General features: G+C 59.4%; 1 protein-coding gene across 19 annotated transcripts in view; it reads left to right on the top strand.

The window, feature by feature from the left end:
* Positions 1 to 27,957, top strand: part of NRXN2 (neurexin 2) — a 102,544-nt gene that overhangs the window by 62,682 nt on the left and 11,905 nt on the right. For 9 of the 19 annotated variants that reach the window (XM_053925053.2, XM_053925062.2, XM_053925055.2 and 6 more), the window contains 6 exons: positions 968 to 1,141; positions 1,531 to 1,650; positions 14,506 to 14,687; positions 18,473 to 18,644; positions 22,913 to 23,002; positions 26,208 to 26,533. In XM_053925053.2, the coding sequence (XP_053781028.1) occupies positions 968 to 1,141; positions 1,531 to 1,650; positions 14,506 to 14,687; positions 18,473 to 18,644; positions 22,913 to 23,002; positions 26,208 to 26,533 (1,064 nt within the window). Of the gene's footprint in view, positions 1 to 967; positions 1,142 to 1,530; positions 1,651 to 6,198; positions 7,237 to 14,505; positions 14,688 to 18,472; positions 18,645 to 22,912; positions 23,003 to 26,207; positions 26,534 to 27,957 lie in introns of those variants that run through there. The other 10 variants (XM_053925058.2, XM_053925065.2, XM_053925061.2 and 7 more) reach the window with 3 other exon arrangements.

Consider the following 27,957-nt stretch of genomic DNA (forward strand, 5'->3'; position numbering starts at 1 on the left):
AAAGCAGCCCTCAGTTCCATAGGGACCCATGGGTGTCAGTGTGACTCACACTGTCCGAGCTTGAGGGGGATCCTCAGAGACCATTGAATTCATCCCCCTCCTGGAGAGGTGGAAACAGAAGCTTCTTGAAGCTAGATGACTTGCCTGAAGTCAAGTAAGCAGGCAGCAGAGCTGGAACTGGAAGCTTGGTCAGATCCCGGGCCAGATCTTGTGGCATGGTGCTGCCGATTCTCCCTGCTCCCAGAAGGGGGCGATGTGCCACAGGTAACCCAGAGTGGCTGCAAACCTGGGGTGCTCTGGGCCTGCCTTGTGTTGCATTGAGCCTGTGGCCAGGGCATCGGGGTTGACCCGCTGAAGCTCTGCTGTGGGATGGCCGAAACATCCAGGGAGTTAGGTTTGAGGTGGCCAGGCAGTGGCGTGGGGATCAGGTGGACCTGAGGAGAACTTCCCCGTGTCACCCAGAGTCTCCAGGCCAAGCCTTAGTTGGGGGGGACGAAGCTGGGCTTAAACGCCACCCCCCAGGAGAGAACTCAGAGTAGGGAGAAGCTGGGGGAGGCCTGAAGGAGTTCTGGGTATGGGAGACTTTGGAAGGGGGGGAATGGGGGTGGAAGGGGTTGGGGCTGCACATCTATGAAAGGGACTGATTACAGGCCGGAACTGGAATCAGATGTGTGGGAGAGAGTGTGGAACAATTTTCTCCAGCTGCTCCCTCCCATCTCCCCCAGCCCCACCCACCCCTGCCCCCTGCATCTGGGCTTCTCTGAGAAAGGAGCCGACAGATGGCAAGGTGGAGAAGGACGAAGAAAGAGGTGGGGGTGGGGATGTGCAAGGCGCTGGATCTCCGAGGAGGGAACTGGAGTCTGGGTTGGGACCTGCACGTGCAGGAAGATATGACAACCAGATGTGAAGTCCTGGGAGGGGAAAGGGGACTGGCAGGCCCAGGTTTTTGACCCCACTCCCTTTGCAGGGGAGTTGTACATTGGTGGTCTGAGCAAGAATATGTTCAGCAACCTGCCCAAGTTGGTGGCCTCCCGGGATGGCTTTCAGGGCTGCCTGGCCTCAGTGGACCTCAACGGGCGCCTCCCAGACCTCATTGCTGACGCCCTGCACCGCATCGGGCAGGTGGAGAGGGGCTGTGACGGTGAGTCTAGGGCAGAAGAGTTAGGTGTGACCCTGCAGGCTGCAGGAGGGCCAGCTGCAGAGACACACCAAGGCTGCAAAGTGGCCTTCCTTCTCAGGCCTTGCACGAGCCTGCCCCCCAGCTCTGGAGCAGGGGTACAGGGGGGTGAAGAATCACTTGCTCTCCCCATTGCCTCCCACCCTGGCCCCTTATCACAGTTCAAGGCCAAGCCTGGCAGTCCTGGGCACCCCCCCCCCATTCCTACCCCTCCCCTTCATCAGTACTTGGCCCTTTCAGCCTAGCAGAACTGAGAGCAGGACCTCTCAGCCTGGTCCTGAAGCTTCCGTGCCTCTTGGGCAGGGAGGGGGCTTGGCTGAGCACGGTGTGTTCTTTCCTCCTGCTTCTTCCAGGCCCCAGCACCACCTGCACCGAAGAGTCTTGTGCCAACCAGGGCGTCTGCTTGCAGCAGTGGGATGGCTTCACCTGTGACTGCACCATGACTTCCTATGGAGGCCCTGTCTGCAATGACCGTGAGTGCCAGGGAGGCTTGGGGCTGCTAGGGGCAGGTCCCCGCCCATTCCTCACCTTGGGGACAGCTGGGGAGGGGGTAGGTTCTCTGAGAGCCTTGATGCTTGCTTCCTTCTCGTCCCTTCTTGTCCTGAGAGCCCAAGGGGAGCTGCTGGCTACTGTCCCCTCTCAGTCTTTTCTCTCAGGCCTGTGCAGGATGGCTGCTGCCTGAATTTCTGGGGCGACCTGTTGATAGATGGACTCTCTTCTTCATTCTAAGCTGGTGGGACACTGCTCCCTTCACCCATAACCAAAGGTGTCAGCCTCTGTTGCTCTCCCGAAGCAAATTTGGACATGGTCTTCTGTGTTGTATGTATGCGTAGCTCAGACATACACTCTCGCCCAGGGTGGGGGGGCTGGTGTTGACTTGTACCCCCTTTTCTCTGGTGCCCTCAGAATTATGCAGTGGATACCTGTTCTCCTGCTTGGAGAGGACCATGCCCTGCAGGGCAGACTCAGGAGATTCCCAGGAGGCCAGGCCGCTGGATAGCTCGCTTCCCTGGGCATCGGCCATGCTGTTCTTACTCACCCCCTCCCCAAGAACCCCAACTGCAGGTTGTCCCTTGGAGCCACAAGGGCACTCCCTAGTGTCCTTACCTACTTCTTCTACTCCCTGGCTGGGTATCTGCCTGCCAACCTGCATATTATTTCACCCCCATGCCCCAGGGCAGCTTCAGCAGTAGTTTCTAGTCCCCAGTGGCCGGTGGCCAGCAGCTGGTGAGAGCTTGGCAGAGAGAGGGTGGCTGGGGCAGAAAGGGGTCAGAGGCAGCCTCCTACTGGAAGGGCGTTGGGAGCTCCCTTCGGATGGTCAGGCTGGGCCAGGGGCTGGGGCAGGGGCTGCTCCCTCAGGCATCACTTCAGTGGTCCTTCCTAGGGCAGCCCTGCTGAGAGAGCAGGGAGGTGACCACTCAGCTGCCCGGGAGGGAAGATCCCCAACTACCCCCCGCCGAGGGGTGAGTGGATTTCTGGAAGAAGTCAACAGTAGATCGGGGCTAAGAGTGGAGGTTCTCACCCGGCCTCTGTGCCACACCTCGGGGCCTCAGCCATTTGGCAGAGTCCTGAGTTGCTTATGGGATGGACTGGTTCCCGAACAGGCTCTTGGGTGGGTCATGGTTCTCCTTCTCCCTAGAAAAAATAACCAGCCCATCTCTCTTGACACTGTCCTTGTGCTCTCAGGCAGGGCCCTGCCTGTCCCCCAGGATTTTCCTCATCTGACCTGCCATTCTGGGTACCTTCCCAAACCCCCAGACAATGGGCAGCTCAGGGACATTCCAGCCCTGGCTGCTGGGAATAGAGATGGGGCTGGGCTGGGCCCCTTCCTCTCTAGCACATTCAGCTGGGCGCAGATCAGAAGATGGTGGTACCTTTGCTGCTAATAATAACAATCCTCACTGATGTTTAGTGTTTTGGAGCTGGCAAAGCCCTTATAGTTTGTTACTCAGCGAAGGCAGTGGGGTAGAGAGCAGCCATCCTGTTGGACTGACGAGGAAACAGACCTCAGTTCCTTGCCCTAAGCCAGGGGGCGGGTGGCGGAGCCCAGCTGGACCCCGGGCACTCCTGACCCTGTTACTCACTGCAGCTCACTTAGTTGCGGGGTGCTGGGGGTGGGCCTGGCTTGCTGAGGGTGCAGGGGATCAGGATCAAGAAGCACTGCTGCCCATGGCCGCTACTCTACTCCCACATGGTGGAACCTTCTGGAAGGGGGCATAGAAATGGATGGGGGTTTAGGGAGTCACCCCATCATTCAGCGGAGGTGGGAAGAGAGGTTGGGACTTCTCTGGTTCCAGGGGGATGGGAGGTGGGGAGACGTGGGGCTGGGGAAGTGGCACCATGCAGGAACCCGGGTCTGCAGTCTGGTGGCAGAGCCATGGACATTAAAAAAAATAAAAGGTGGGTGCAACCTGGGAGCCTCCAAACGCCGGCCCTGGGGTAATCCTGAGCTCTCTGCCCTGAAGGACAGGGCAGGAATCTGGGAGCTGGGGACTCTGCCAGGGCTTTCCAAGCCACAGCCCCCTTCTTCTCTTGGGGTTGCCCCTCTTCCTGATTCTCCCTGTTGGGACTGGTTCAGGTTCATGCTGTCTCGCTGAGGCTGGTCTTCTTGAGGCCCCACTGAAGCACAAGGTCAAGCAGGAAATGGGCCCAGGCCTGTTCATTTGTCCCCCACCCGGCCTGTGAGAGCGAAGGACATGGGGCCGGCACTGGGCACCAAAGGAACCTTCATCCGAAGAGAGGAATGTGGGTGGGAACGGCCAGGGTGGAGGGAGCCAGACCCTGTCCTTGGAGAGTCGGGGTTGGGGTGTGGAGCTGGCCAGGGCGAGGGAGTGGGGTGGGTTGAGGCTGAGATGAAAGAGGTCCAACCTGCAGAACAACATCTCCCCACTTAGGGCCTCAGTTTCTCCATCCGTGACGTGGGGACTAAACCGGGGGCGGGGGGGGGATGTGAAGAGATCTCCGTGTACCTTTTAGGCTCAGGAGTCTGTTCTGGGAGGTGGGAGAGAGATCAAAGGGAGAGAACCCATCTCTTCCATGAGAAAGAGGAAAGTGGAGAGGATGAATAAGAGAACATGCAGTGAGAGAGGAAGGAAGCCAAAAGGAGAGACACTGCCTGACATGCAGCTGAAACCCCAGGGCTGAGGTTCCGGGCCAAGGCGCTCCCCTTGGGCCTGCTTGCTGCTCTGTCTCTCAGAGCCTGTCTCAGGCCTCCCCCAGGCCGTCAATTCGTCACCGTCTCTGCCCCCCGGTTTCTCATCTCTCCATTTGCTCTGTTACCCTCTGCAGCCTCTATTCATCTCTTGCACACCTCTGTCTCCTTTCTTTTTTACCCTCTGTCTCCCCCCACACTCCCCAGTGTCACCCCCTCCAACTCTCTCCACTTCCCACTCACTGATATCGATTGGCCTCCAGGCGGTTTCCCTTCCTCTCCTCTCGCTACCGGCTCCTCCCTCCTTCCCTCTGGGACCATAAATTTTCTGCCTGCTCAGAGCTGTGTCAGTCTATATTTCAGAGACCAGGGCACAAGCATGGGATGGAGAGGGCAGGAGGACAAGTCTTGGGGGGGCGGTGCCCAGCCTGCATGCAGTCTCTCCTCCCTCCTGGGGCCACACACCACCTCGGACCCTCCTCTGGTGTACCTCTGAGGACCCTTTCTTCACTTCTGAAGGGCCAGTGTCAAAAGGGGTCCTGTCATCCAGCAAGGGTAGGGAGGTGGCAGGAGCCACAAAGGAGCTGTCGTGGGTCCTGACAGCATCCAGGATCTGCGAGCAGCAAGCGTGGGGCCACTGGTGATACTCTTTGTGCCCAGATGGAATTCAGAATCAATAAGAAGGAGCTACCCTTCTCTTCCCCAATCTCCCCCCCTTTCTCATGTTACCCCACTCCCTTTTGTCCCCTCTTCACCACTTCTCACTCTACTACCCTATATCCCTGACTCCTTCTACAGTCTATCTCCACCTCTCCTCCCTCTTTTCCCACTTTTCTACCCCTTCCCCCCAGACCTAGTAGAGCATCCTCTGGGCAGAACCCAAGTTGATGTGGGTGCAGAGGTGACATCCAGATGAAGGGAAGGCAGCCTCCCTGCACTTACCTCTTGGGCTATGACAAGTGTTTCCCAGAGACCCCCAAAAGTCTGGGGGCAGATCCCAGTGGAGGAGCACCTAGTGGGAGAAGCGACTTTCTCAGCTGGTCATAAACAGCCCAGGAAGGGTTTTGTCCCAAGTGGGACACTCAGTGGACAGGTGTCCTGGAAACTCCCCTTGGAGGGAGAGGTTGAGGCTGGGGGAGGAGCAGGGACAGTGGAGAGGAAGGGTTGGAGTCCAGGAGGTTAGGGGATGCCCTTTTGGGGAGGTAGTGAGGAGACTTGCACGGGTGCTGTGTCTTACTCCTGAGTACCGCTGAGGCTCTGGGTGCACTGTGTGCATGCATACGGATGACCCTGTTTCTGGAGGGTAAGCCTGGAGCCGCTGTCCCTGTGTACTTGGCCATTCATTGCCTGTGACAAACGTGTATGTGTGCCTGTGTACGCCTCTGTGAGCATGGCTGAGTGTGAGTTCATGTGCCAGTCTCTACGAGCACATGCATGCATGTATGTGTCTGAGCCTATGTGTGCATGCGCGCACACTGATGCCTGTATGGGCACGTGGGTGTCTCCATCTCCAGGCCCGTCCACATCCTAGCGCGCACGTGTGTTCTGAGGGGTGCGTGCAGAGGTGTCAGGTGGCCACATCTCTGCATGCTGGACCAGCAAGCACTATTGGGGTTCGTCCAGGTGCGGGGGCACGGAGGGGAGAAGGAGGAAGAGAGCCGCCTCTCTTGCTAGCCTCAGACCTGTTCAATTATTCAGAAGGGCCCCTTCTTCGGAGGGGGCGGGAGGGGCGCGCGCGCGCGCGCCGGAGCGGGGGAGAGGCGGGCCGCGCGCGGAGGAGAGACGAGCGCGGAGCGGGCTAGCCAGGTGACGCGCGCCGGAGCTGTCCAGCGCCGCCCGCAGACCAGGAGCCGCTCCGGTCTCTCCGCCCTGCCCCCTCCTCCTCCCGCGCTCCCACTCCCCTCCCCTCTCCACTTCCTCTTTTCCTGCCTCCTTGTCTCCCTCCTCCCTCTCCCTTCCAGCCTCTCTGCCTCTGCAGCAACACTCCGCTGCCTCCATCGCTCCGCCGGAATCTCGCAGGCTCGCACCTTTCCTCTGCTCAGCCCTGCTCCCCTCCTCTCCTCTCCCCTCCCTCCATTCCATTCCCCCCTCACCCGGATTTGCTTCCCTTCCCCCTTTCCCCCGCCCCTCCTCCCCCCCTCAGGCCGCTCCCTCCTTTGCGCGGGCCTCCGTCGGGCCGCAGCGGCGGCAGCCGCGCGGCCGGCCCTAGTCTCCGTCGGGTTCCCCCTTCTCTGCTCCAGTCCCCTCCCCAGCTGGATTTTTCCGCAGGATTTCCCCCGCGGTCTCCTCCCTGCTTGGTCCCCTCGCCTTCCCCACCTCTCCACCCGGAACTATGCCCCCTCCCTCGGGCGCTCCCCCGGGTTTCTGACGGCCCTCTGCGCCGCCCCGACCCCGCCGGGATGCGGGGAGACCCTTAGCTTGTCGCGATGGACCCAGGCGTTCTGGACCTTGGCGTTGCCGTTCTGCAGACCCCGGGTTCCCCGGCGGGATCCGGTTGATTTCATTGGCTCCGGACAGAGGCTTGGGCTCTGGTTTTCCTTCTCTTCACCCCTACCACCCCCCTCCCCGGGCTCGGAGCCGGAGGGGGGCTTCGCGGGGCTGCGCAGCCCCGCGTCCCCGCCCCCGGCCATGGGGCTGTGAGGCGGCCGCCCCCGGGCCGAAATGCCCCCCGGGGGGAGCAGGCCGGGGGGGTGCCCGCGCCGCCCCCCCGCCCTGGCCGGGCCCCTGCCGCCGCCGCCACCTCTGCTGCCGCTACTGCTGCTGCTGCTGCTGCTGCTGGGGGTGGCCAGCGGGGCCCGGGTCTCCTCCAGCCTCAGCACCACCCACCACGTCCACCACTTCCACAGCAAGCACGGCACCGTGCCCATCGCCATCAACCGCATGCCCTTCCTCACCCGCGGCGGGCACGGTAAGTGATGGGCTACGCCGAGGCCGATCGGCTGGCTGGCTCCCGGGCCACCGGTGCGCGCGGCCCCGGCCTCTGCGGGCCGCACCCCAGTCTGTGTGCCCGAGGCCCAGTCCCCCTGCTTTGCGGCCGGTGCCCCTCACCTCCCATCTCCAGCTCCCGTCTTCTCAGCCCCACCCTCGCCTCTCCATCACAACCCTGCCCCCATCTCTTTATCGCCTCATCTGTGTTCACCACTTGCATTCTTTGCCTCGCCTTCACCTCCTTATCCTGATCTCGGGCTTGTTACCACCTTTATGTTTCCAGCCCCATCACCTCCCTGCCTCTGTCCTTCCATTCTCTGTCCGCCTCTCCCTTCCCCAGGCTCTCTTCCTCATCACTTCCTCCATCTCTGCCACTTCTCTCTCCAGTTGGCTTACCTCCACCTCTACCTCAACCTCACCTTCCCATGGCTGGCCTAGCATCTGTGCACCCCATTATCTTCTTACCTTTGTCCCCCCATAGCCACCCTCCCACCTCTGTGCCATCTATCAGCTCTGCCTCTGACATGTCCCATCTCTTCCTCTTTCACTTCTTACCCGCCTCCGCCTCACCCCTGTCCTCCCAGCAACCTTCCCTTCTCTCCCCCGGCACTGTCCTTCCACCTCCACCTCCCAGTCCTCGCTGCATTGTCCCATCACTCTCGGCCGCATTTCCTTCCTCGCCGGCATCTCCTTCCCACACGTCTGCATCTCTGTCCCACGCCTGCTGCCCACCGCTGGTCTCCAGCACCTCTCACCTCCGTGGCCCTGTGACTCGGAGCTGACTTCCCCACCCTCCCCTTTGCCTCGTGTCGGCCCCCATTGCTTTCCGCTACGGTCACCTCCCCTCAGCCCTTCACCCTTCCATCTCAAAACCTACTTCACCTTTGCTGTCCGCCCCCACCCCCTTCCATTTCTGACCTCTGTCACCTCTCCTGGTTTCTGCCCACCGTCCCCTCCCATCGCAGTCCCCTCATCACTTCGCATCCTAGGCCCTCCAGGTTCATTGCCTGCGGTCCCTTCCCATCTCTGCACCTCTGGCCCCACGTTCTCCGTGCCTCCACCACCACACCCCCATGATTTCCGCTCTCTGTCCTCCCTGTCACTCCCATGTCTGTCCCTCTTCACGTTTTGTTTCATTTCCATGGCAGACTCGATCATGTTCCATTTCAGTCCCTCCTTCACAGGCCATCGCAGAGTTCCTGTCACCTCCCGTCCTGGAGACCCCTCACCTCCCACTGGAGCCTGCTCATCACTTCCCCTCTCTGTCACTCCCATCCCTGGACCCTGCCATCGCACTCTACAGGGCGCCCCTTTGCCTCCATTTCTCTGCCTCTCTCACCTCCCGCACGTCTTCGCCTCCAACGCGGCACCGCTCACCGCCTCCCACCTCAGCCTCCACCACCTCCTGTCTTCATACTTTGTCACTTCTTGTCTTTGGCCCCCATCTCAGCCCTGCATCACTCCCCATTCCTGTACCTCCTTCGCTTTCCACCCTGGGGCTCTCGTCCCCTCCCATCTCTGTACCCCCATTGCCTCCCATCTCAGCGCTGGGACATCTTCACGCCCTCGACCCCCATCATCTCACCGTGCCTCCACTAACTCCCACTCTGCGCCCTTGCTGCCTCCAATGCCTGTACTTCCATCACCTCCCTTTCCCGCTCATCCATTGCCTCTCATTTTTTCGCTCATTTTTGTTCCTCCGTCATCTTCCGTGTCTGTGTCCTCATCCCTTCCCGTTGGCCCGTCACAGCCTCCATTTCTGCACTGGTCTCTGCCCACCCGCTATCGGTCTTCATCTGCTCATCCTCCCTTCCCAGTCTTTGTTCCCCCGTCACTTCCCACCCTTTTCTACTCTTCTTTGCTTTTCTTCTACTTCATCTTTCCCTCATTTTTTATGCCTCTACTCTCTCTGCATCCAGTTCCCAGGAGTGGCCCCTTCCAGCCTCCTCTTCGTTGCTTTCACCTTTCTTCCCCAGCAGTCTTGTCTGGTCTAGCCCCTGTCCCAGCGAGGACCCTTGCCACGCGGCGCTCTCCCATCTCGTTCTCTTCTTCCACCCCACACTTTCTGTTTCTCCTCATGAGTTCTGTGGTCCTCTGTGCCTTCCTCCCTCCTCTTCATTGTCCCCTCAGGCTCCCGTGAGGCCCAGTGTGGTTCCCAAAGGGAACCAGAGAGGACACGGTCTTCCTGGGCCACGAGGAGAGGCACAGAGGGGTGAGAGAGGATGCGTGCGCCAGGGCTGTTGGAGGAGGTCATTGTGGGGTGCACAGGAGAGTTGGTTAAAGGAAGGGAAAGGAGAGAGGCGCTGGCCCAGGGAGAGGAGCAGATTGGAAGGAGGGGCCCGGGCTCTGGAGTCAGGATGGAAAGAGCGGAGAGAGGAGAGAAAATGGAAGATAGAGCATTGTGGGGGACCCTATGGTGTGTTGGTGTTGGGATTGTCTCAGAGATGGCCACCCCCTTGCTGGGCAGAGGAGGAGAATGGCCCAAAGAGGGCTCATTGAATGGCTCATCCTCCCAATGCCACGTGGAAGCAGAGGAGGAGCTGGAGGGCACCCAGGACAGGGATGGAAGGTGGTGGGAGACTGAGTGGAGGGGCCCGGGAAGGGTTAGACAGGTGAGAGCAAGGAGGAGGGTCACGGCCGAGAGAAGAGTAGGGAGGAGCCTACCTGCTATGGTTGAGCCCCACCTCCACTCACCTTAGCCATGGGGCGGGGGTGGCAGAGGACAGGCTTCTCTTGGGGCCTCAGGCTTGGCTGGAGGAAGAGGCCAGCTTGGGAGACCTTTCTAGGCCAGGGGAGACCTTTCCTCGCTGTCCCAGTGTCTCCTCAGCCTCCCCCAGTGTGGGGACCTCTCTTCCTGCATCTCCGCTTCCCCTCTCCTGGGGTCTCACTGCATTTCTTCTGGCCTTCCTTCCCTCCTTCCCTTCACCCTTTCCTCCATTGACTCTTCTATCCCCCCCCTCCAACTCCCCCATTACGTAACATCCCTCCCACTCGCCAGACGCCCCTGACGCTCCCGCACCTTATGTTGGTCTAGGCTTGGGGGGACCAGGACGCCTGGGTCCTAAAAATGGCCCAAGAGGTGACACTGTCCTGGTCCCTGGCCCCAACGTTGGTTTCAGAGTCCTTGAGGAGCTTTTCAGCCCCCAACCTTGGTTTCTGGTCCCCTCGGAAGCCAGGGACGGAGGGGTCGATCCCAGCTCAGCTCTGGGTCAGTAGCTTCCAGGGGTTCTGGCTTCATCCCTCCAGCTAACAAAGGGGGCTGGCATTCATTTGGGTTCTGGATGTGGGTGTGTTAACTTGGATTTCTGACTGGAGGGTTCATGGCCAGGAATGGGCTTACACATTGAAGGGGATATTGCTCTGGGATTCTAGATCAGGAGAGAGCTGAGCCCCGAGATCGGGTTTGTGGAGGTCCCCCTGGGTTGTGAGGGTCCAGGTACAAGAGCTGGGGTGGGCCATGGGCACCTAGGAGCGTGGCTTTTCTAGATTGTGTGGGACTTCCTGTTCTCTCGTGATTCTAGACCTATGAGAAGATTTTTGTCGTGGCTTCTGATGCTGCGGGAGGGTGGGCAGATGGAGGGTCTGCACATGTAGTTTTAACCACAGGAGCGTCGCCGCAGGGGGTGTTTACATGAGATAATTACGTTGTTTGGGTCTGGGTTAGCTAACCATTACTAATGGTTGGTTTTGGTTTTTTTCTGGAGTGCAGGTGTGTGGGAACTCTCTGGAAGATTCTTGATCATTTAGAGTCTTTTACTGGATCAGTGAATTTCTGGGTCTAGGAGGCATTGAAGGGACTATGTTGGGTGTGGGCAGAAGGTGCCAGCCCGAGGCCTTTGGGTAGAGGATCAGAACGCTCTGTCTTGGGCGTCAGGGGTGTGCGACAGCCCTGAAATATGATGCATGGTGTAGCTCACTAGTGGTTTCCTGGGGAGAGCAAAGCCAGTGGTCTGGACCACCCAGTGCAACACCTGTGTCTTGGCTTAGGCCCTTCTCTACTCCTCGCAGCCCCTTCCGGACCCTTTCAGAGGTTCTAGGTGTGGTGCAGAGTCCTGGACAGCCTATCTCTGCTTTCCCCTGGGACTCTGTCTGGTGGCCCTGGGCAGAGGACAGCTTGTAGGGCCAGAGGCGAGAGGCCCCGGAGGCTCAGGAGGGTCCCACCTGGGGGCACTTGGCAGGGATACCTCCCCTGCCCCCCAGGCCCGCTGTCCTCTCTACCTGGCCCTCTGCGCCCTCTGGTGGGAGCTCAGGGCTGGGGAGAGAAATGTCTCTCCAGGGTAATTACTGCCGCCCCAGTCCAATAAACCATTCATCCTTCATTTCCTCGGCCCTAGAAGTATGTCTCTCCGCTGGATCTGCCCGCCCCCCGCCCCCAGTGTAATAAATGCCCTTAGGCTTTTACAGGTTCGCCCAGCTTAATAAACTGACTGCATTGTGGGAACAGCTGGGTCATAAATCCCGGGGGAGGCCTGGCTCTGGAGCTGGGAAATGGGGAGGCAGTGGGCGGCAGCCCGTGCACCCTGGGTCTCAGGGGCGGGACCTGTGCGCCCTCCTGCCCTGCGCGTGCCAGTCCCTGCCCTTGCCGCCTGCCCTGCCTTTGTGTGCTCACCGCCACAGCGCCGGCTGCTTCGTGTCTCGTGTGGGGAGTCCGCCTCTCCACACCGGGGCTTTGTGTGCAGCTTGGTGTGTCTTCGCCTGCGTGTTAGTGTGGGGCCTGCAGGCGTGTCACCGGGCGCTTACATCGTGGGGCCTGAGGTTTGCAGCGCCGACTCCGCCTCTGGCCCCTTGGGCCTCACTGCCCAGTGGGACATCCGCCTGCCTGCCCCTCAGTCCCTCCTTGGGCTCAGGCAGGGCTTTCTCCAGGGTAGTGTGCAGTGTGGGTTTCCGGAGGAGAAAGGAGGAGAAAGAGCCACCTTTCCCCTTGACCTGGGAGATTTGGGAGCAGGCCCCAGGCAGATGGCATTTCCTTTGCTGGTTTGAAGGCCCAAGAAACCCCACAAGCCCCTCCTTTGTCTCACTGGGAGACCCCAGAGCCCAGAGGGTGAAGAGGCAGCAATCTCTGGTCAGGGAGGTGGGGGGGTTGTGGAGGAAGGTCAGCAGCCTAGCTCCCCTGTCCCTCCCCAGCCCCAAATTTGGCCATGCGGTTGTGAGTAAGTGGAGGGAGTAGGGAGGACCCTGGGTATTACGGTTGCCATGGAAACAGCCGATTTTCCAGAGTGCTGCATTGGGAGTGGAGAGACTATCACTACTGGCGGAAGCCTACCCTGCTTTAGCCTTCAGGCCCTGCCCTGTCCAGGCAGGTGGCCCACCCTGGGTCGGGGTGCAGCTCCCTCTGTACCCTGCTCCCATCCAACTCTCCACCCTAGTCTTGGGGGTGTCTCATGCCGAGGAATCAACCCTCAGCACTGGCCCTTCAGGGCCCCAGGTAGGAGGGACACCTGGCTCCCTCTGACAGAGGTGCTTTCCTGACCACGTGCTGTGGCGAGATGTCAGTTATTAGACATCGAGGTGGGTCTCTCATCCCTGTCCTGCCTCCGGGATCCTCTCTCCTCTCTGGCCCTGCCTGGGGGGATGCAGGGCGTCACGACAACTGCTCTGGGGAACAGCTCCTGCTGCCCCTAAGCCCAGCGCTCTGGGGCCCCACTGCCTCTCCAAGACCCAGGCTACCGCTGGCCCTCCTCAGCCCTCCCTGGGACGCAGATGGCACCTCCCTCCAATGCTCTTGGGAGTCCCCTCTTTTTGGGGGGCCTGAGAACTTCCTGAGCTAGAGCCCCCTATCCCTCAACTACACTGCCTGAACTACAGTGGGGCTGCTGAGCCCCTGGGGGGAGAGACCTGGAGGTGCTTGAGGGGCCCGGTCCAAGGGCTGGCAGCTGGGCTGCCACCTTGGCAGAGCAGGGTTGCTCCTCCCTTCCCGCCCAGAGCCCAGCTCCCGGACCCGGGTTTTCCATCCCACCCAGAGCTCTCCCACCTCCCAGGCCCCACTCCTCTCTCAGTCTACTCCAGGCTTTTGCCCTCTGGCCCCATCTGCCCCTCTGTCCCTCTCTGGATAAATCCTCCTTGAACCCCTTTTCCCCCAAGAAGTGCTTTGAGAGGGGTCGTTAGTAGCCAATTATTTAATCAAGCATTTTATGACTCTCATCTGCTCCATTTGGGTTCTAAAGAATACAGGATTGTTGTCATCCCTTCTCCGAAGGCCCCAGAGTACTGGTCCTCTAGGCCTTCCAGATAAGGCTCCCTTCCTGGAGACTGGGTGACCAGCCCCCCACCCCACCCTAGCCATCGTTCTGCCCCCACCCCCTACCCCCAGGGAACCCAGTCAGCCGCAGGAGGGAACATGGAGACTAATGGGGTCTATTTTGGGGCTGAGATCGTTAGGGACCTCACACCCGCCCCCGGCAGCCTGATGGAGAAGAGGAGACAGGGGGAGAGAGGGTGGGGTGGGGGAGGGCAGGGAGAAGGAGCCTTCATCTCTGGCTCCCACTCTCTTGCTTTCTCTCACCTACACCCCTCTCTGTCCCTCTCTGTCCATCTGTCTCTCTGCCTTCCTCTTCCTCTGGCTGTCAGTCTCAGTCGCCCCCCCTCCACCCCCCATGTCTGTCTCTTTTCTGGGCAGGGCTCCAGGACCCCCCTGTCTGGGGACCCAGGCAGCCCCCTAGTTGTGAGTAGAAGCAGGGAATGCTGGGCAAACTGGGACCAGGATTTCCAGGGGCTGGGAGAGGTGGGGCAGGTGTTGGCAGGGTGCCAGCCCACCGGCAGTGAGTCAGAGCGAACCGGCCCCTGCTCCTCCTCCTGCCATCGCCTGGGGCTCCTTTCGCCTGCCGGGCTCTGGCCCCACAGAAGCACACACCTTGGATCTGTCACCTCTGCCAGCCCTGGGAGAAGTTGAGCTGGTCAGGCTCAGGCCCCTTGGGTCCTCCCTGCCCCTAGAAGTCCTCCTGGTCCGCCTGCAACCTCTTGGGGGGCTCGCTCTCTCTGTCGCACTCCCTCTGTTGCCTCTGTTTTGCTGTAATTAAGGCAGAATTCTGGATGAGGCAGCTACATCTGTCCCTGCGCGTGCACAGCTCTCACCTGGGCACCCGCCTGCCGACCGGTCCCCGGGACTGCAGCGCCTGGGGCTGCTGTGGGCACACTGGCTGCGGCTCCCCACCCGGAACCTGGCGTCCTAGTGCTCCTGTCGCGGCCCTGAGGACCTGCTGGTCTGCCCTCCTGATGTCATATCTCCCTCTCCCTGTCCTTCTCTCTGCAGCCGGGACCACATACATCTTTGGGAAGGGGGGAGCGCTCATCACCTACACGTGGCCCCCCAATGACCGGCCGAGCACGAGGATGGACCGCCTGGCCGTGGGCTTCAGCACGCACCAGCGGAGCGCTGTGCTGGTGCGCGTGGACAGCGCCTCGGGCCTCGGAGACTACCTGCAGCTGCACATCGTAAGGGCCCTGGCGCTCCAACCTTCTTACCCCAAACCCGGCCCATCCCTGCGTTGCCGTGGGGTCAGCCCCTCAAATCTTTCCCTTGAGTGAAGCCCTTGGAACCTCTGTTCCCTGATTCCGGAGTTTCCTCTCAGGAGTTCTGCCTCTGAGACCCCTTCCCTTCCTGGTTATTCATGAGACTCCCAGTCACCCTGCTGACTGGAAACGCTCCGTGCTCCACTCCTTGAGACCACCTGTGTCTTCTGACCTTTCCGAATGCAGTCAAGGGCCTCCTTGAGTCTTCCAGGCCATTGCGCAGCCTTCAGAAATGTCCCCACATCAGTGGCTGCCCTGGGCTGCTGCCTGCTCGCTCCTAGAACGCCTACTGCAGCCCGCTGTGTCCTGCACCCGTCCCTGCCGCCCTCCTTCCCCGTCCCTGCCCCAAGCAGCCCACCCTGGTGCTTTGCCTTGCCTTCAAATCCTGGCCCTGCCTCTGCCCCGCACTTGACCTCTGTTTCTATGACCTTTGCTCTCCCAGCTGCCACAGACCCTGCCACCCGCCCTCTGACCCTGCCACCTCTACACACCCTCTGGCTGTGCTCACTCTGCTTTGACCTCTAGGCCCAGCACCACATCTCCACCTTGACCTCCAGTCCCACCCCACTCTGCTGTTCTCTGCCCAGCTCCTCCCGGGGCCTGCTTCCTCCTTCCATCTCCGCTCCTTCCCAGTGTCTCCCTCGGGGCCTCCTGCCATGCCTGCAGCCCCTGTCCTCATAGTTTTCACCCCAGATGGAGCCTTCAGGCAGCCCCTGTCCTTCCCCCACTCTTTCCTCATCTCTGGTTCTGACCTACACTCTTCCCTGTGGCCTCTGGCCTCGCTCCTTTTTGTTTCTGCGCTTAGCCTCTCCCCTGTCTCCTCCCCATGGTTTCAGCCCCTGGGGCTCTGACCTCAGTCTCTATTTCCACCTGTACAGCCCTTTACTGCCCCTCCTTTCCCTGCCTGCAGCCCCCTGCTGACCTGGCCAGGACTTCAGAGCTGGGAGGGGGAAGCAGGCAGGCCAGACTCTGTGTGCTGGAAAGGTCTGTGCGGGTGTCCCTGGGCTTTAAGGGGAGCAGGGAAGCCAGGGAGAAGGCTTGTTTGGGCTCTGGCCATCCCCATCTGATTGGGGCAGTGGCTACTGGCCCCTCCTTACACAGCAGCTTCCTAGGGTCCCATGGCTGCACACCCTTCCCCCAACACCAGGGAGCAAAGGAGGGAGGTGTGAGGAGAGATGGCCTGTGGGCAGAGTGGAGCTGGGGTGGAGGTGGCAGCCGGGGGGCGCCAAGCGAGCGGGGAGAGAACGGTCAGGGTGTGCAGAGGAAAGGGGTGCAGAGCAAAGAGTAGCCTGGGGAGACAGCCTGGGAGTTCCATGCCCAGGTGAGCGAGACAGTGTCTCAGCCTGTGTGTGAGTGACAATGGGGGCATGGTGACTGTGTCAGGAGTGACGGCGTGACTGTGGGGGACCATAGAGGATGATGAGAGAGGGTGTGTCTTGTGGCGGTGTGTCGCTCTATATTTGCGTTCCCTGGCGGGGTGTTGACTGCTGTCGTTTCAGTCTCCTGGCCACACAGGGCAGGTGGGACTCTGTTTCTGTGTCCCTTTCTGTGACTGGGGGCTGCTGTTCTCGCTCCTTGGTCCTGAGAGGCTATGCATGGCTTTGGAGCAGGGAGCCTGGGCTTGAGTCCCAGCTCTGCCTCTTCCTTGCTCTGCCTGTGTGCAGCCACCTCACCTGTCCGAGCCTCAGTGTTCTCATCTGTGTAGTGGCACGATGGGAGGGCGGAGGGATGCCGGGAGGCTTACACGAGATCGTGTACGTGAGGCACTTAGGACATCGCCCAGCCCTTGGGAAGCACTCAGTGTCAGCTGATGCCCCTGTGTTAGCTGAGGTCGTCTGTGATCACCCACCTGGATGTGTTGATCTGCGTGTATTCTGTGTCTGCCTCTTGGACACCTTCTGTGTGTCTCTCTGCCTATAGCTTTAGGGCAAGGGCTAAGGAGCAAGGGTAGGGGGAACAGAATGCAGGGAGAAGGGGTCTCCTTTCCCCTCCCAGCAATTGCTCCCAGGCCTTGCCTGGTGCCAGGGTTCTGGGGGAACAAGGCCTGGTGCCTGGTGCTGCAGAGGGCAGGGAGGAGCAGGTGCCTGGCACTCGGACGGGGAGCCCGGTGAGGGTGGGGGCCCTGGAGGAAATGCGGGAGCCACGAGAGAGGCCAGCTCCTGGGGGAGAGTTGGCACCAGATGGGCTGCAGCCCCTGGGGAGCAGCCCCCAAGCTCCCTCCTCCCTGGTGACACATCAGCTCCCACCACAGCGTCATTAGCAGCTCACAGAGAGTGGGGAGGCGGCAGCAAAATAAGAGAAAAGCAATTTGACGTTTCTAATAAAGCGTCGCTCCACTTTGCCAAATTAATTTTGACTCCCATAATTATTTGCTGTAGGAGCGGCCGCGTTCTCCCCACCGCCGCCTAATGAGGTAATTGGGGAATTAGGAATTAATGACTTTAACAGAAGTGACAACTGACTTCACGTCGGGAGCAGCTCGGGGGAGCTGCCTCTCCCCCGGAGTGCAGGGCTCTGAGCTCAGCTGCCTCCTGGGAAACCCAGGTGTCCTGCCTTCCAGCTGCCCAGGCTGGCCCTCTGCCTGCCCGGCTCCCAGGCTGCATCTGCTCCGTGACCGCCTTCCCTGCCCAGCTGAGCCTCGTAGGGAGAAACCCTCAGAGGCGTCCAAGGGGCTGACACTATGCTAGGTGATGTTACTACTAACAATAGTGCTGAGGAGCAGCGGCTGTTCCCCTCACGTGCGTGGGAGCAGATGAGCACTCAGCTCCCTGAGATGTTGTCAGTGGTGGGTGGGGGATGGGTGGGGCTTGCTAGTACTCTGTTAGGCAAGCCCAGCCTCAGTTTCCCTACTTTACTGCCTCTGAGGAGAGATGCTGCATACATGTATGACTCTGTGTGTGTGTGTGTATGTGTGTCTTTCTCAGGTTCCAGGAGAACTGGACCCACAAGTGGGGACGGGATAGGGTGTAGGTTTCCAAGTGAGCCACAGCTGCACATCTGTCCCCCAAGTCTCCCATCCCCAATCGCTGCCCCATCTGTGAGCCACCCTGTCCCCACCCCCAGTGCCACCAAGCCACTCAGCTCCATTGGGTGCAGGAGGTGGTTCCAGGTGCCCAGGGAGGACCCCAGGAGTGCAGTGTGTTCTGTGATGGTCTGGCCCCCAGGACTGTGTGATCCAGGGGCCCTGAGTGAGCCTGTGCCAGTGTCTCCCCACCCCCTCCCCAGCCATTTCAGTCAGAGTCTCCCAAGACTGGCTGGCATGGGGGAGAGAGCCTTGGCTTTGGAGTCAGACCAACGAAGATTCAATCTGGGGCTCCTTTCTTATGAGCTGTGAGATTTGGGGATGTTACTTAACCTCCTGAGCCTCGGTTTCCTCCTCAATGAAAGGGGGGTGCTGCAAGCTTCCTGAGAGGTCGCTGTGGGGATGAAGAGAGCATGTGTGGACTGCACCCGGAGAGAGCCTCGCATATCTCGGGGAGGCTCTCCCTCTCCTTCTCCCCGATCAGCATCTTGGGCAGCCCTGCAGGGTTCCCCACACAGGTCCTGTCCGGAGCTGGGGCCTGGGCCCAGTAGAAGCGAGACTGGGAGAGGCGTGTTGTAGAGCTGAAGTGCCCTGGAGCTGGGCCCGTGGCGGTCACAGGTAGATTTCTGGAAGGAGTGAACAGTTGCTCCCTCCCAGTCACTGACCTCTACGTTTCTGTCTTTAGGACCAGGGCACCGTGGGGGTGATCTTTAACGTGGGCACGGACGACATTACCATCGACGAGCCCAACGCCATCGTGAGTGACGGCAAATACCACGTGGTGCGCTTCACTAGAAGTGGTGGCAACGCCACCCTGCAGGTGGACAGCTGGCCAGTCAATGAGCGGTACCCAGCAGGTAGGTGGCCTGGGTGCATGGAGGAGGTGTGTCTTGGGGGTGGGACCAGAATGGGCGTGGCTAAGGAAAACCAGTGGGATTCGCGTGGTGGGGCTTTGTAGGGCTGGGCAGATGTGGTCCTTGGAGTGTGGGAACTGGGAGGCAGAGGGCGGAGCTGAACAGTATGGCCAGGGTCCTGTTTGGGGCTGAGGGAGAAGAGGAGGAAGGGTAGGAGTAGAGAGATACAGCTGAGGAAAGAATGAGTTCAGAGTTCAGGCACAGGTGGGAACGGGGAGGCAGATGCAGAAATCAAGAAGGGAAGATTTGGAAATAACCCAAAACATATCTTGGCAAGTAGGCTGAGCTGTTCCCAAGGACAGAACCAAGGAACAAAACAAGGTCCTTACAAAGAGCAAGTCAAAGATCCATATCAGAGATCTAGACAAAGGAAGAGAAGTAGCCACGGAGACCCAGAGACAAGGGACCCCAATGTCTCAGGGGATATGGGAGAGAGACACAGGTGAAAAGAGTGAAAAAAAAATGAGGTCAAGTGCATTCAACAAACCGTTATTGACCACCTACTCGGTATCAGGTCCTGTGCTAGGCCCTGGGGACACAGCCCCTGATGGCAGGGGGTCCATAGTGTTGGTAGGGAGAGGCAAGCACAGGAATGCAAACTGACCCAGTTCAATGGTGTGACAGCCACGGTGGCTGAGGACAAACCAAGGTCTGAGGAGCACAGGAGAGGGACAGGGTTGAGGACATGGAAGAAATGAGGAAGCAGAGACTGCAAGATACGGAGGGAGGCAGAGAAAGAGCCTCAGAAAGAGAGGAAGCCAGAGGAGCAGCGATGGAGAGATATGGAAACAGTCCCTGAGACACCAGCAAAGGCGGAGGCGGCTCCTGGAGCGATGCAGAGATATATGGAGACGCTGTCGCGCAGACCCAGCCAGTGAGAAAAGTGGTGGACAGAGCCTTGGGAGGAGAGGAAGGGAGCCTCAGTGGAGGAGATTAAGAGGGAGGGGACACTGAGCCACTGCAGGGAAACACAGCAATGCAGATGTGGAGGTGTGGGCTCAGAGACACTGAGAAGCAGAGAGCACATGCGGCCCTGGTCCCTCTCTTAGGCAGAAGTGACAGCCGAGGGGGAGGCAGAGAAGCTGCCCCGTGCTGACCAAGAAGAGCGCGGGCAGAAAGACAGTGAAAGGTACAGGTGTGCAAGCCTCCCAGGTGCACTTAGGCTGGAAGAAAGGTGCCCGTGTGGGCTCACCACTCGCAGAGCCTGTGTGAACGTGTGCCCAGGCCTTTCGGGCAGTGCCCAGGCCTGGAGAGCCACATGGCCCACTAATGAACACAGAGGCCGATGGACACACGGGCCAACCTCAGACACCTGGCTGGCTGCAAACACCTATTCTTCCAGTCAGACAGACACAAGAAATAAAAGCCCTGCCGCGGACCCCAGCCTGCACCAAGGCCGGGGACGTGTGTGAGGCCACGCAGACACACAAGCGTGCCTATGCTAAGTCCCACACGTGTGCAGATGCTGACAGGCCAGGCTGTGTGGGTGCGATTATCCTGTGGGCACCAGATCTCTCTCTGTCTCCCTCTCCGCCGCATGCCCGTCAGAGCCAACTCCGCAGCAGTGCACACATCCGGCTTCGCTGGACGGGGCTGGACTGGGGCAGGAGGGGCATGAAGGTCTCATCATGTGAAGTCACAGCTCAGGTCCAGAGTTTTTCCCCAGAGTCCAGCAGGCAAGAGGCCAGGTTGGAGGAGTCACGCCTGCCCTCCCCTGCTCGGAGACCCTGTCTGGGCGGGGTGGCGAAGACTGCTGGTGCCCCCTCACCTGCAAACAGAGTAACCGAGGGCCTGGCGGCCACCTGTGTGCACTGTGAGCAGGTCCTCTGCGGAAGCTGACTGTCATCCTGAGCCACAGCAGCAGGCCAGGTTAGCAGCAGGCCAGGTTAGCAGCAGGCCAGGGTAGCAGCAGGCCAGGTTAGCAGTGGGCCAGGTTAGCAGCGGGCCAGGTTAGCAGCGTGCATGGGCGGAGAGCCCCGGCGCCCAGATGCTTAGGAAACCCAGAGACAGAGCTCAGGGACCTTGATTCAGCAGGACCCGGCTGGCAGTCCAGGATCTCCTCCTGACAAGCTGTGTGGCCTTGGAGAGTCTTCTAGCCTCTCTGAATCTCAGTGCCCACCTCTGAAAGTGGGTGTAATACCTGCCTCATGGCGGTCCTCTGAGAATTCCTGAGATAAGCCAAGGCAAGCGCTAGAATGGCATGGCGTAGAGGAGGGGCTCAGCAAACAGCACTCGTCAGAATCCTTGTGAGCGCAGCGAGGCAGATGTACGTCCTTCCTTTCCTCTCAGGACACACACAGACAAATACACACACACACAAGTACCCCAGCGCAGGTAGGTCCCTGAATGCCTCCTGCCCCTCTGCCTCTGCATGTGTGCTTGCCTTCCTCCCTTTCCTGCCTGAGTCCTCCCCTCCTCCTCCAGAGTATTCTTTGGCCCCTCCCACCCCACCCTGGCTCCCCGGATGGGGTGCCCTGTGCTACCTGTAACAGAACACCGAACACTGCTAGTTACTTGCCAGTCTCCCTGGCTTGGCCGGTGCTCCTGTTGGGCCAGGACCAGGCCTTCATCTCTCCATCTCCCATACCCAGCATCAGGAACAGAGTGGGCACGCAAGAAATGTCTGTTGAGTGACTAAACGAACAAATTATCCATTTTTGACTGAAACACGAGTGACCTGAATATGTAGGGAAGGCAGTGTCTCGTGGTCTCATAATCACCTAGGGGGGCACCACCGTGCACTCGTGTGGTGGGCTCGTTCAAGGGAGGTGTCCGCAGGCAGGCCCGGGCCCGGGCCCAGGCCCAGGCCCAGGCATTGCTGGGCAGGCGAGCGCGGCGGTGTGGTGGGAGATGAGAGGGAAAGTCTTCCATCACCCAAAGTGTGTGTTATTGAACAGTGTGTAAGTGGTTTCCAAGGGAAGAGTGGCCAGACTCCCAAAGGAAATCATTGCCATTTCTACGGCTGCTGACTGGGATCACCCAGAGCCCGCAGTGATGGGGAGCATGCAGAGCTCCCAGGCACACTGACAAAGTTCTGTACACACACACACAGTTCTGTACACACACACACACACACACACACACACACACACACACACACCTCCTTCCCTGTCTGCAGGGCCTGCAGAATGGCGAGTGGAGAGAGGGACAGGTGCATATCCAGGTGACCAGCTGAGGATCAAGAGGGTGGGGTTAGGGAGTGTGGGGGAAGAGCCTGAAGGAGAAAGGCTTGTGCTTGAGAGGGGGTCAGGAGCTGGGCTGGGCCCACAGGGCAGAGAGGAGAGGGGACCTGAGCAGGGAGGAGCCTGAGGGTCTTGGAGTGGAGCTGTGGTGGGGGAGGAGAGCAGGGTGCCACCAGGCAGAGGAGGACTGAGGGTGCCAGCAGGGAGGGAACGCTGGATGGAGGAAGGGGTGGTAGAGGAAGTGAAATGACACAGAGACCCTGGAGAGGAGGGAAGAGGGGTGGGTGGAGCTGCTGGGTGATGGGCCAGCTGCCACTCTGGGAGCGCCTGCAGTGAGGGCAGTGGTGGGCTTGGGGGCCTTCAGGGTGGGCTTGGGGGGTTGAAGGTGGAAGCTGGTGGTAGGACCCGGGGTGTGGGGTGGCATGGGAGATGAGGGGAAAGCTGGGAGTTGAGCAAGGAAGGTAAAGGGATCCGAGACTGGCTTGGAGAAGTGGTTTTTAAATCTCACTGTTAAATGAGTGTGTCGGGCCATCCCCCCACCCTCTAAATGCCACATAAACCCCTGCTTAACCTGCCCCTCCCACTTCTAAACACCCTCTAAACTCAGTAACCAGCTGGGCCACAGAGGCCACCCACCCCCTAACTTAAACCTGCTAAATGCCCCTCCCGCCTGCTGCCCCCTCTGGGATCGGGAAGGAAGAGGGCCAAAAGCTTGAGCACAGACAAACCTGTTTAACCTCTGACCCTTGACCTTCCAGCCGCCTTTTCTTTCATTTCCCTTTCCTTTTCTTCTCTGTCCCTGTCTTTTTCTTTGGGTCACACCTGCCCCCAGGGTGGGGCTGGCTCTGGCTGGGAGCCTAGGGGAGGAGACGGGAGGACCAGGGACCCAGCATTTCTTCTCCCGCCTTGGGTGGACCCTGCCCCCGCCGCTTGGATGCTGCTGCTTCTCTGAGAAATGCATAATTACTTTTCTAACTCCTTCGGACTTCGCCGCCTGAGAAACCTACTGTCTTTCTAAACTTTTCCAAGGAAACTTTGATAACGAGCGCCTGGCGATTGCTAGACAGAGAATCCCCTACCGGCTTGGTCGAGTAGTAGATGAGTGGCTGCTCGACAAAGGTAATTAACCAGAATTAATTAATTAATTAATTAATTAACTTTAAAAACACTATCTTAAAGGTGCAGAGCTCTCTCTCTTTCCCCATCCATGCCTTCCCCGTCGCCCACCCCCTAGAGAAGGGACCATTGTCCCACCAGGAGGCCCCCTTTCCCTCTGTAGTCTGGCAGGGTGGCGGTTTGGGGCAGGGGCGGGGGATTCCCTACAAGAGTTCTCTTCTCTTTCTAAGCCTAGGATGGGACTAGGACAATCTGTGAGATCCCTGAACCCCGTGTAAAGCAGGCTGGGATGCAGGAGGGAGGGAGGTGGTCAGCTCAGAGGTTTCATAAAGGGCCAGCTGAGGGCTGCAGTGCGTGAGAAGTAGGAAGGCTTTGAGGAGCAGGAAACGCTCATTCTAGGATCCAAAGAAGGGTAGGAAGACTTCATCTGAAGAGAAGAGGAAAGAGTGGGGGCCTCAGGTCCTACCGGAAAAGCCGCCCCCCAAGAAAGTGGCTGTAGGCCTACTGTCTGCAGTTGCCCCACCATGGCCCAGAAGGCCCCTTAGAAGTAGCTGGGCTGGGGGCGGGGAGCGAGGGGAGAGGGAAGGAGGGAGCCACCCCACAGGGGTGTCTGAAGACAGAATACTCACTCTCGTGAGAGGCCTCGTGTGGTGAGGCGCTGCTGGGTGTGAGGGAAAAGGCCACTTATCACCAAGGGAAGTTGGGGCCAAGGGCAAAGCCATCCCATTCCCTTTGGAGAGGGGGCGAGCTCTGTACCTCTAAGGCTAAACTCTAGGGGGGAAGTATAACTGTTAAACCTCCATCTAACCAGCTGATAACTGTGCTTTTAAATGTCCACTGGGGCCTTCCCCAACTAAAACCCCCCAAATGTCACTTCCAGCCCCCACACAACCAGCGGGGACTAAACTTGCTGATAACCAGATGTGATAAATCCGGAACAGGACAAAAAGTTAAAGGGACTGTAACAGACATCGCTAAAACCTACAGCCCCCAGCCACACTGGGTGGCTCTCTCCAGCGGGGCGAACTTTAACCCTTTGAGGAGTTCATGGCAGGTGGAGCCATAGGGGCTGAGTTTGCTAACCCACGTAGCTTCCTCTTCACTACCCCCCTCCCTCTCCCGGAATTAGAGAGGCCAAGGGAGTAGCTTGGGCTGAGGCTGGGACAACTTGTGACCCCAGGGGTAAGGGACAGCAGGACAGGCCCTGGGGGCAGGCGGGAGGGGCAGGCAGGACTTGTGGTCCAGATGGGGGAAGAGCTCAGCCAGGTGATGGGAACTCTCTAGTTCCTCTTCTATGAAGTGAAGGATTGGGCTAAATATTCTAGTATTTCCCCAACTGTGGAAGGAGGAACTCACCTATTACATGCCTTAGTCAAGAGGGTCAACACCTTCCTGAGCCTCAGTTCCCTTCTGGGGAAGGAGGGACAGGGACCCCCTCTGTCTCTCTCACAAGGGGTGCTGCGAGGAACAATGTGATAAGGAGCAGGAGAGTATTGGAGAACAGGGTTGGCATCCTTGGAGGGATTATTTTACTGTCGGCACCTGGCATATGGTAGGTGCTCAATAAATATTTATTGAATGAATCCATTTTCCAGTTCCAAAATATGTCCTGTGAAGCATGAGTCCCGTGAGATGCTTCACAGTAAAGAGACTTGTGAAGTGAGCTTGGGAGCTGCTGAATCCCGTCTCTTCCTCGTGGAGAGGCACAGCCACATTGGTTTTCTAAAGGCTCTGAGAAGTCCCATGAGAAAGAAACCTGTTGTTTACTTGTGAAATGTTTCCTTCCCAAACCTGTCTGACTGCTGTGAACCTTCTCGCCACTCACTAGTGCCCAGCTTTCCGGGCTCTGGGCCCCTGTTTGTGAGATAGAGGGCTGAGGGCTGAGGGAGGTGCTGGAGGAGGGGGGAGGCCGATTGGAGGGGCCGTGCAGATGCACCCGAGGCTGGACTTTGGCCGGAGGCCAGGCAGAAGGGTAGGTGTCCCAGGGACGCGTGTTTCCAAAGAGAGTGTGGGTTTCACAAGTTGGACTGTCCTCAGCCCAGGTTTTAGGGGCAGGGCTTCCAAGCACCTAACTCTAAACCAGATTTTAACGAGGCACTAACCAGAGGCTAACAAGGGCTAAGCCAGGTCTTAAACCCCCCAGAGCCAGCAGCTGAAGGTCCGGAGGAGCAGGGGGCAGCGTAGTAGTTCTTCTGCGCCCCTCCCTCCCCAAAATAAGCAACACCAAAACCAAAGTTAAATCTAAACTTAAACATAATAAATATCTTTTCTAAAAAACAAACCAAAGCAACAAACTCAGAGGGTTAAACCGACCCCCAGATCCATTAAAACCAAACAGAACAGCAAAAACCCACCCAGGTGGGAATTCGGAGGTGTAACTGCTGAGTAAGGAGTGAGACTGGAGCTGGAGCGCTTTTGTTTTCGGCTGTCAGTGAGCGAAGAAAGGTCCCTTTAACGTTTTCCAGCTCTGTGCTTGCACATCCTGGCGGGGAGGAAGGCCTCTGCTCTCCAAGGCCTGATGCCCGGGCACTGTGGGGCCTGGAGGGGAGGAGGAGAGAGGGGAGCCTGGCCAGAGGTCAGAGGGCCTTGTGGTGGCCAGGAGGGCAGAGTGAGGTCCTCGTGGCTTCCCCCACCCTCACACCGTCCTCCTCCCATGCACTGTCCTGTCTACCCCTTGGCCTCGCCTCCCTCTCTGCCTGACACGCACTGACCCTCGGCCTGGCGGTCACCTTCTCTGTCTCTGCTTCTGTGTGTGCTCTCTCTGCTGCTTCTAAGTGCTCCATGGCTTGGAGCTGGGTATGGGATGCTTGGGGGAGCAGGGGGTGAAGATGGGGATCAAATTGAGGGAAGGGAAAGGAGGGGTGTGTGATGCCCCTGGAGCAGGCGAGGAGAGGGGATAGGAAGGTCAGAGGCATGAGCATGGTGGGGAGAGCGGGGAGCTGGCCCCCTTCCCAGCCCATGTGTGCCCTGGGGACCTTCCGCCCTGGGGTCCCCACTTGGCTGAATTGGGGACTGTGGCTGACAAGGACTTTCCCTTTGGTGTCTGCCCCTTTCTCATTTCTCCCCCCCACCCCGCCCACTCACTGGTTTCCACCTTGACTCCTCTTCCCTCTTCTGGCTCTCCTCCATTCTCCCCGTCCTTTTCTGGTCTCCCCCCACTGCCTGTCCCCCTCTGTCTGTCCCCCTTGCCCATTCCCCTCCCTGCCAGGCCGCCAGCTGACCATCTTCAACAGCCAGGCTGCCATCAAGATTGGGGGCCGGGATCAGGGCCGCCCCTTCCAGGGCCAGGTGTCCGGCCTCTACTACAATGGGCTCAAGGTGCTGGCGCTGGCCGCCGAGAGCGACCCCAACGTGCGGACCGAGGGCCACCTGCGCCTGGTGGGGGAGGGGCCGTCCGTGCTGCTCAGCGCGGAGACCACGGCCACCACCCTGCTGGCGGACATGGCCACCACCATCATGGAGACCACCACCACCATGGCCACTACCACCACACGCCGGGGCCGCTCCCCGACGCTGAGGGACAGCACCACCCAGGTGAGGGCCCTCCAGCCGATGGACAAGTGGTGGGGCTTTGGGATGTCTGCATAGCACTGTGGCAACCAGGGGAGGGTCCCAGGGGTCTGGGGGGTCCTGCAGGCTGCTGTCCTTGTCCTGGTGGTGGTTCAGATGAGGTGGGCAAGGTCTCCTTTCATGAAGTGTCCTTTGCTCTGGTGACCCCAGATATGGAGGTAGCCAGCATTTCTAGGGGGCCATTCCCAGAGTTGAGGGGCAGTTTGGTACCCCAGCTGGACCAGAGAGGAGTAGCCCTGCTACGAGGGACGAAGTCTGCACTTGGGGTGAGGGTGGAATGACCCCCCTGCCCATCACGTAACAAAAGCCATGCCCAGGGCTGCGTGGGCAGCAAGCAGGAGGCAGATGGAACCAGGATGGCATTGCTCTGGGCAGGGCACAGAGGTGACAGCACTGGAGGAGCTAGAGGTTCATCCGGTGGTGGTGGTCCCTCTCTGGGGACTGGTGGAGGCTCGGAGCAGCCTCTTCCTGATGGCTAGAGTCCCTGCAGTGGGAACGCAAGTCCAGTCCCTTACTGTCACAGGTCCTGTGACCTTAAGCAGGCACCACCATGTAGCAGGCCTCAGTGTCCTTGGTGGGTGTCCACGCAGACAGTCCCCTGGTGCTGTATCCTTCCTGGGGTCCACCCCACCCGCGCAGGTACTCTCCGTGGTCTGGGCAAGCCCAGGATTTGAGTTTATCTTCCCTTGTCCCCAGAGGAACACCAGGAGGGGGCATACCTGGAGAATGAAACCTTCCCAGGGCAGGGCAGGCCTGGCTTTCCTGGTGGCCGAAACCATTGAGCGTGTGACTTATGAGGCAGCCTAGGGGTCCGGCTGAGTTTTCTAACTGTTGGTCCAGGGAGTCCTCCAGCCTGGCACATGGGACCTAGGTTAGTCACCCTGCCCCCACTACCCAAGCTACTTCCGTCCTCCATTGCTATGGCAATTGGGCCTCTGTGCCTAGAGGGACCTCTATCCTCCCAGAGTGAGAGAGGGGCCTGGGGGCCACATGGGGACGTCCTTGCCTTCAGCATGAGACTGCCTTTAGCCTCTGTAGGTGCGGGCTGGGCTCGATGAGCTCCATCTGGGCCCCTCGTCTCCGCCAGGCTGTGCCATCAAGATTGGGCCAGCTCCAGGCAGGAGAGACAAGCCTGGACCTCCTTCCCCTCTGCCTTCACTGCCCAGTACACCAGCGGGGTTCGATTGCCAGGCCTTGCCCAAGGAGCAGGGAGTCCTGGGAGAAAGGTCTGGTTCTACCCCAGGCTGGGCACCCAACACACCCAGTGTCCTCTGAACGCAGGCTAGGACAGCCATCCAGGTCCAGTGGGAGGATGATGGGCAGACCATCCAGGTGAAAGAGAGGGGTTGGACCCCTAGGGGTCACGGCTGTGCTGGAGAAGCCCCCAC

The sequence above is a fragment of the Desmodus rotundus genome, chromosome 5 (assembly GCF_022682495.2).
Source record: "Desmodus rotundus isolate HL8 chromosome 5, HLdesRot8A.1, whole genome shotgun sequence".
In the NCBI taxonomy this organism is placed as follows: Eukaryota; Metazoa; Chordata; class Mammalia; order Chiroptera; family Phyllostomidae; genus Desmodus; species Desmodus rotundus.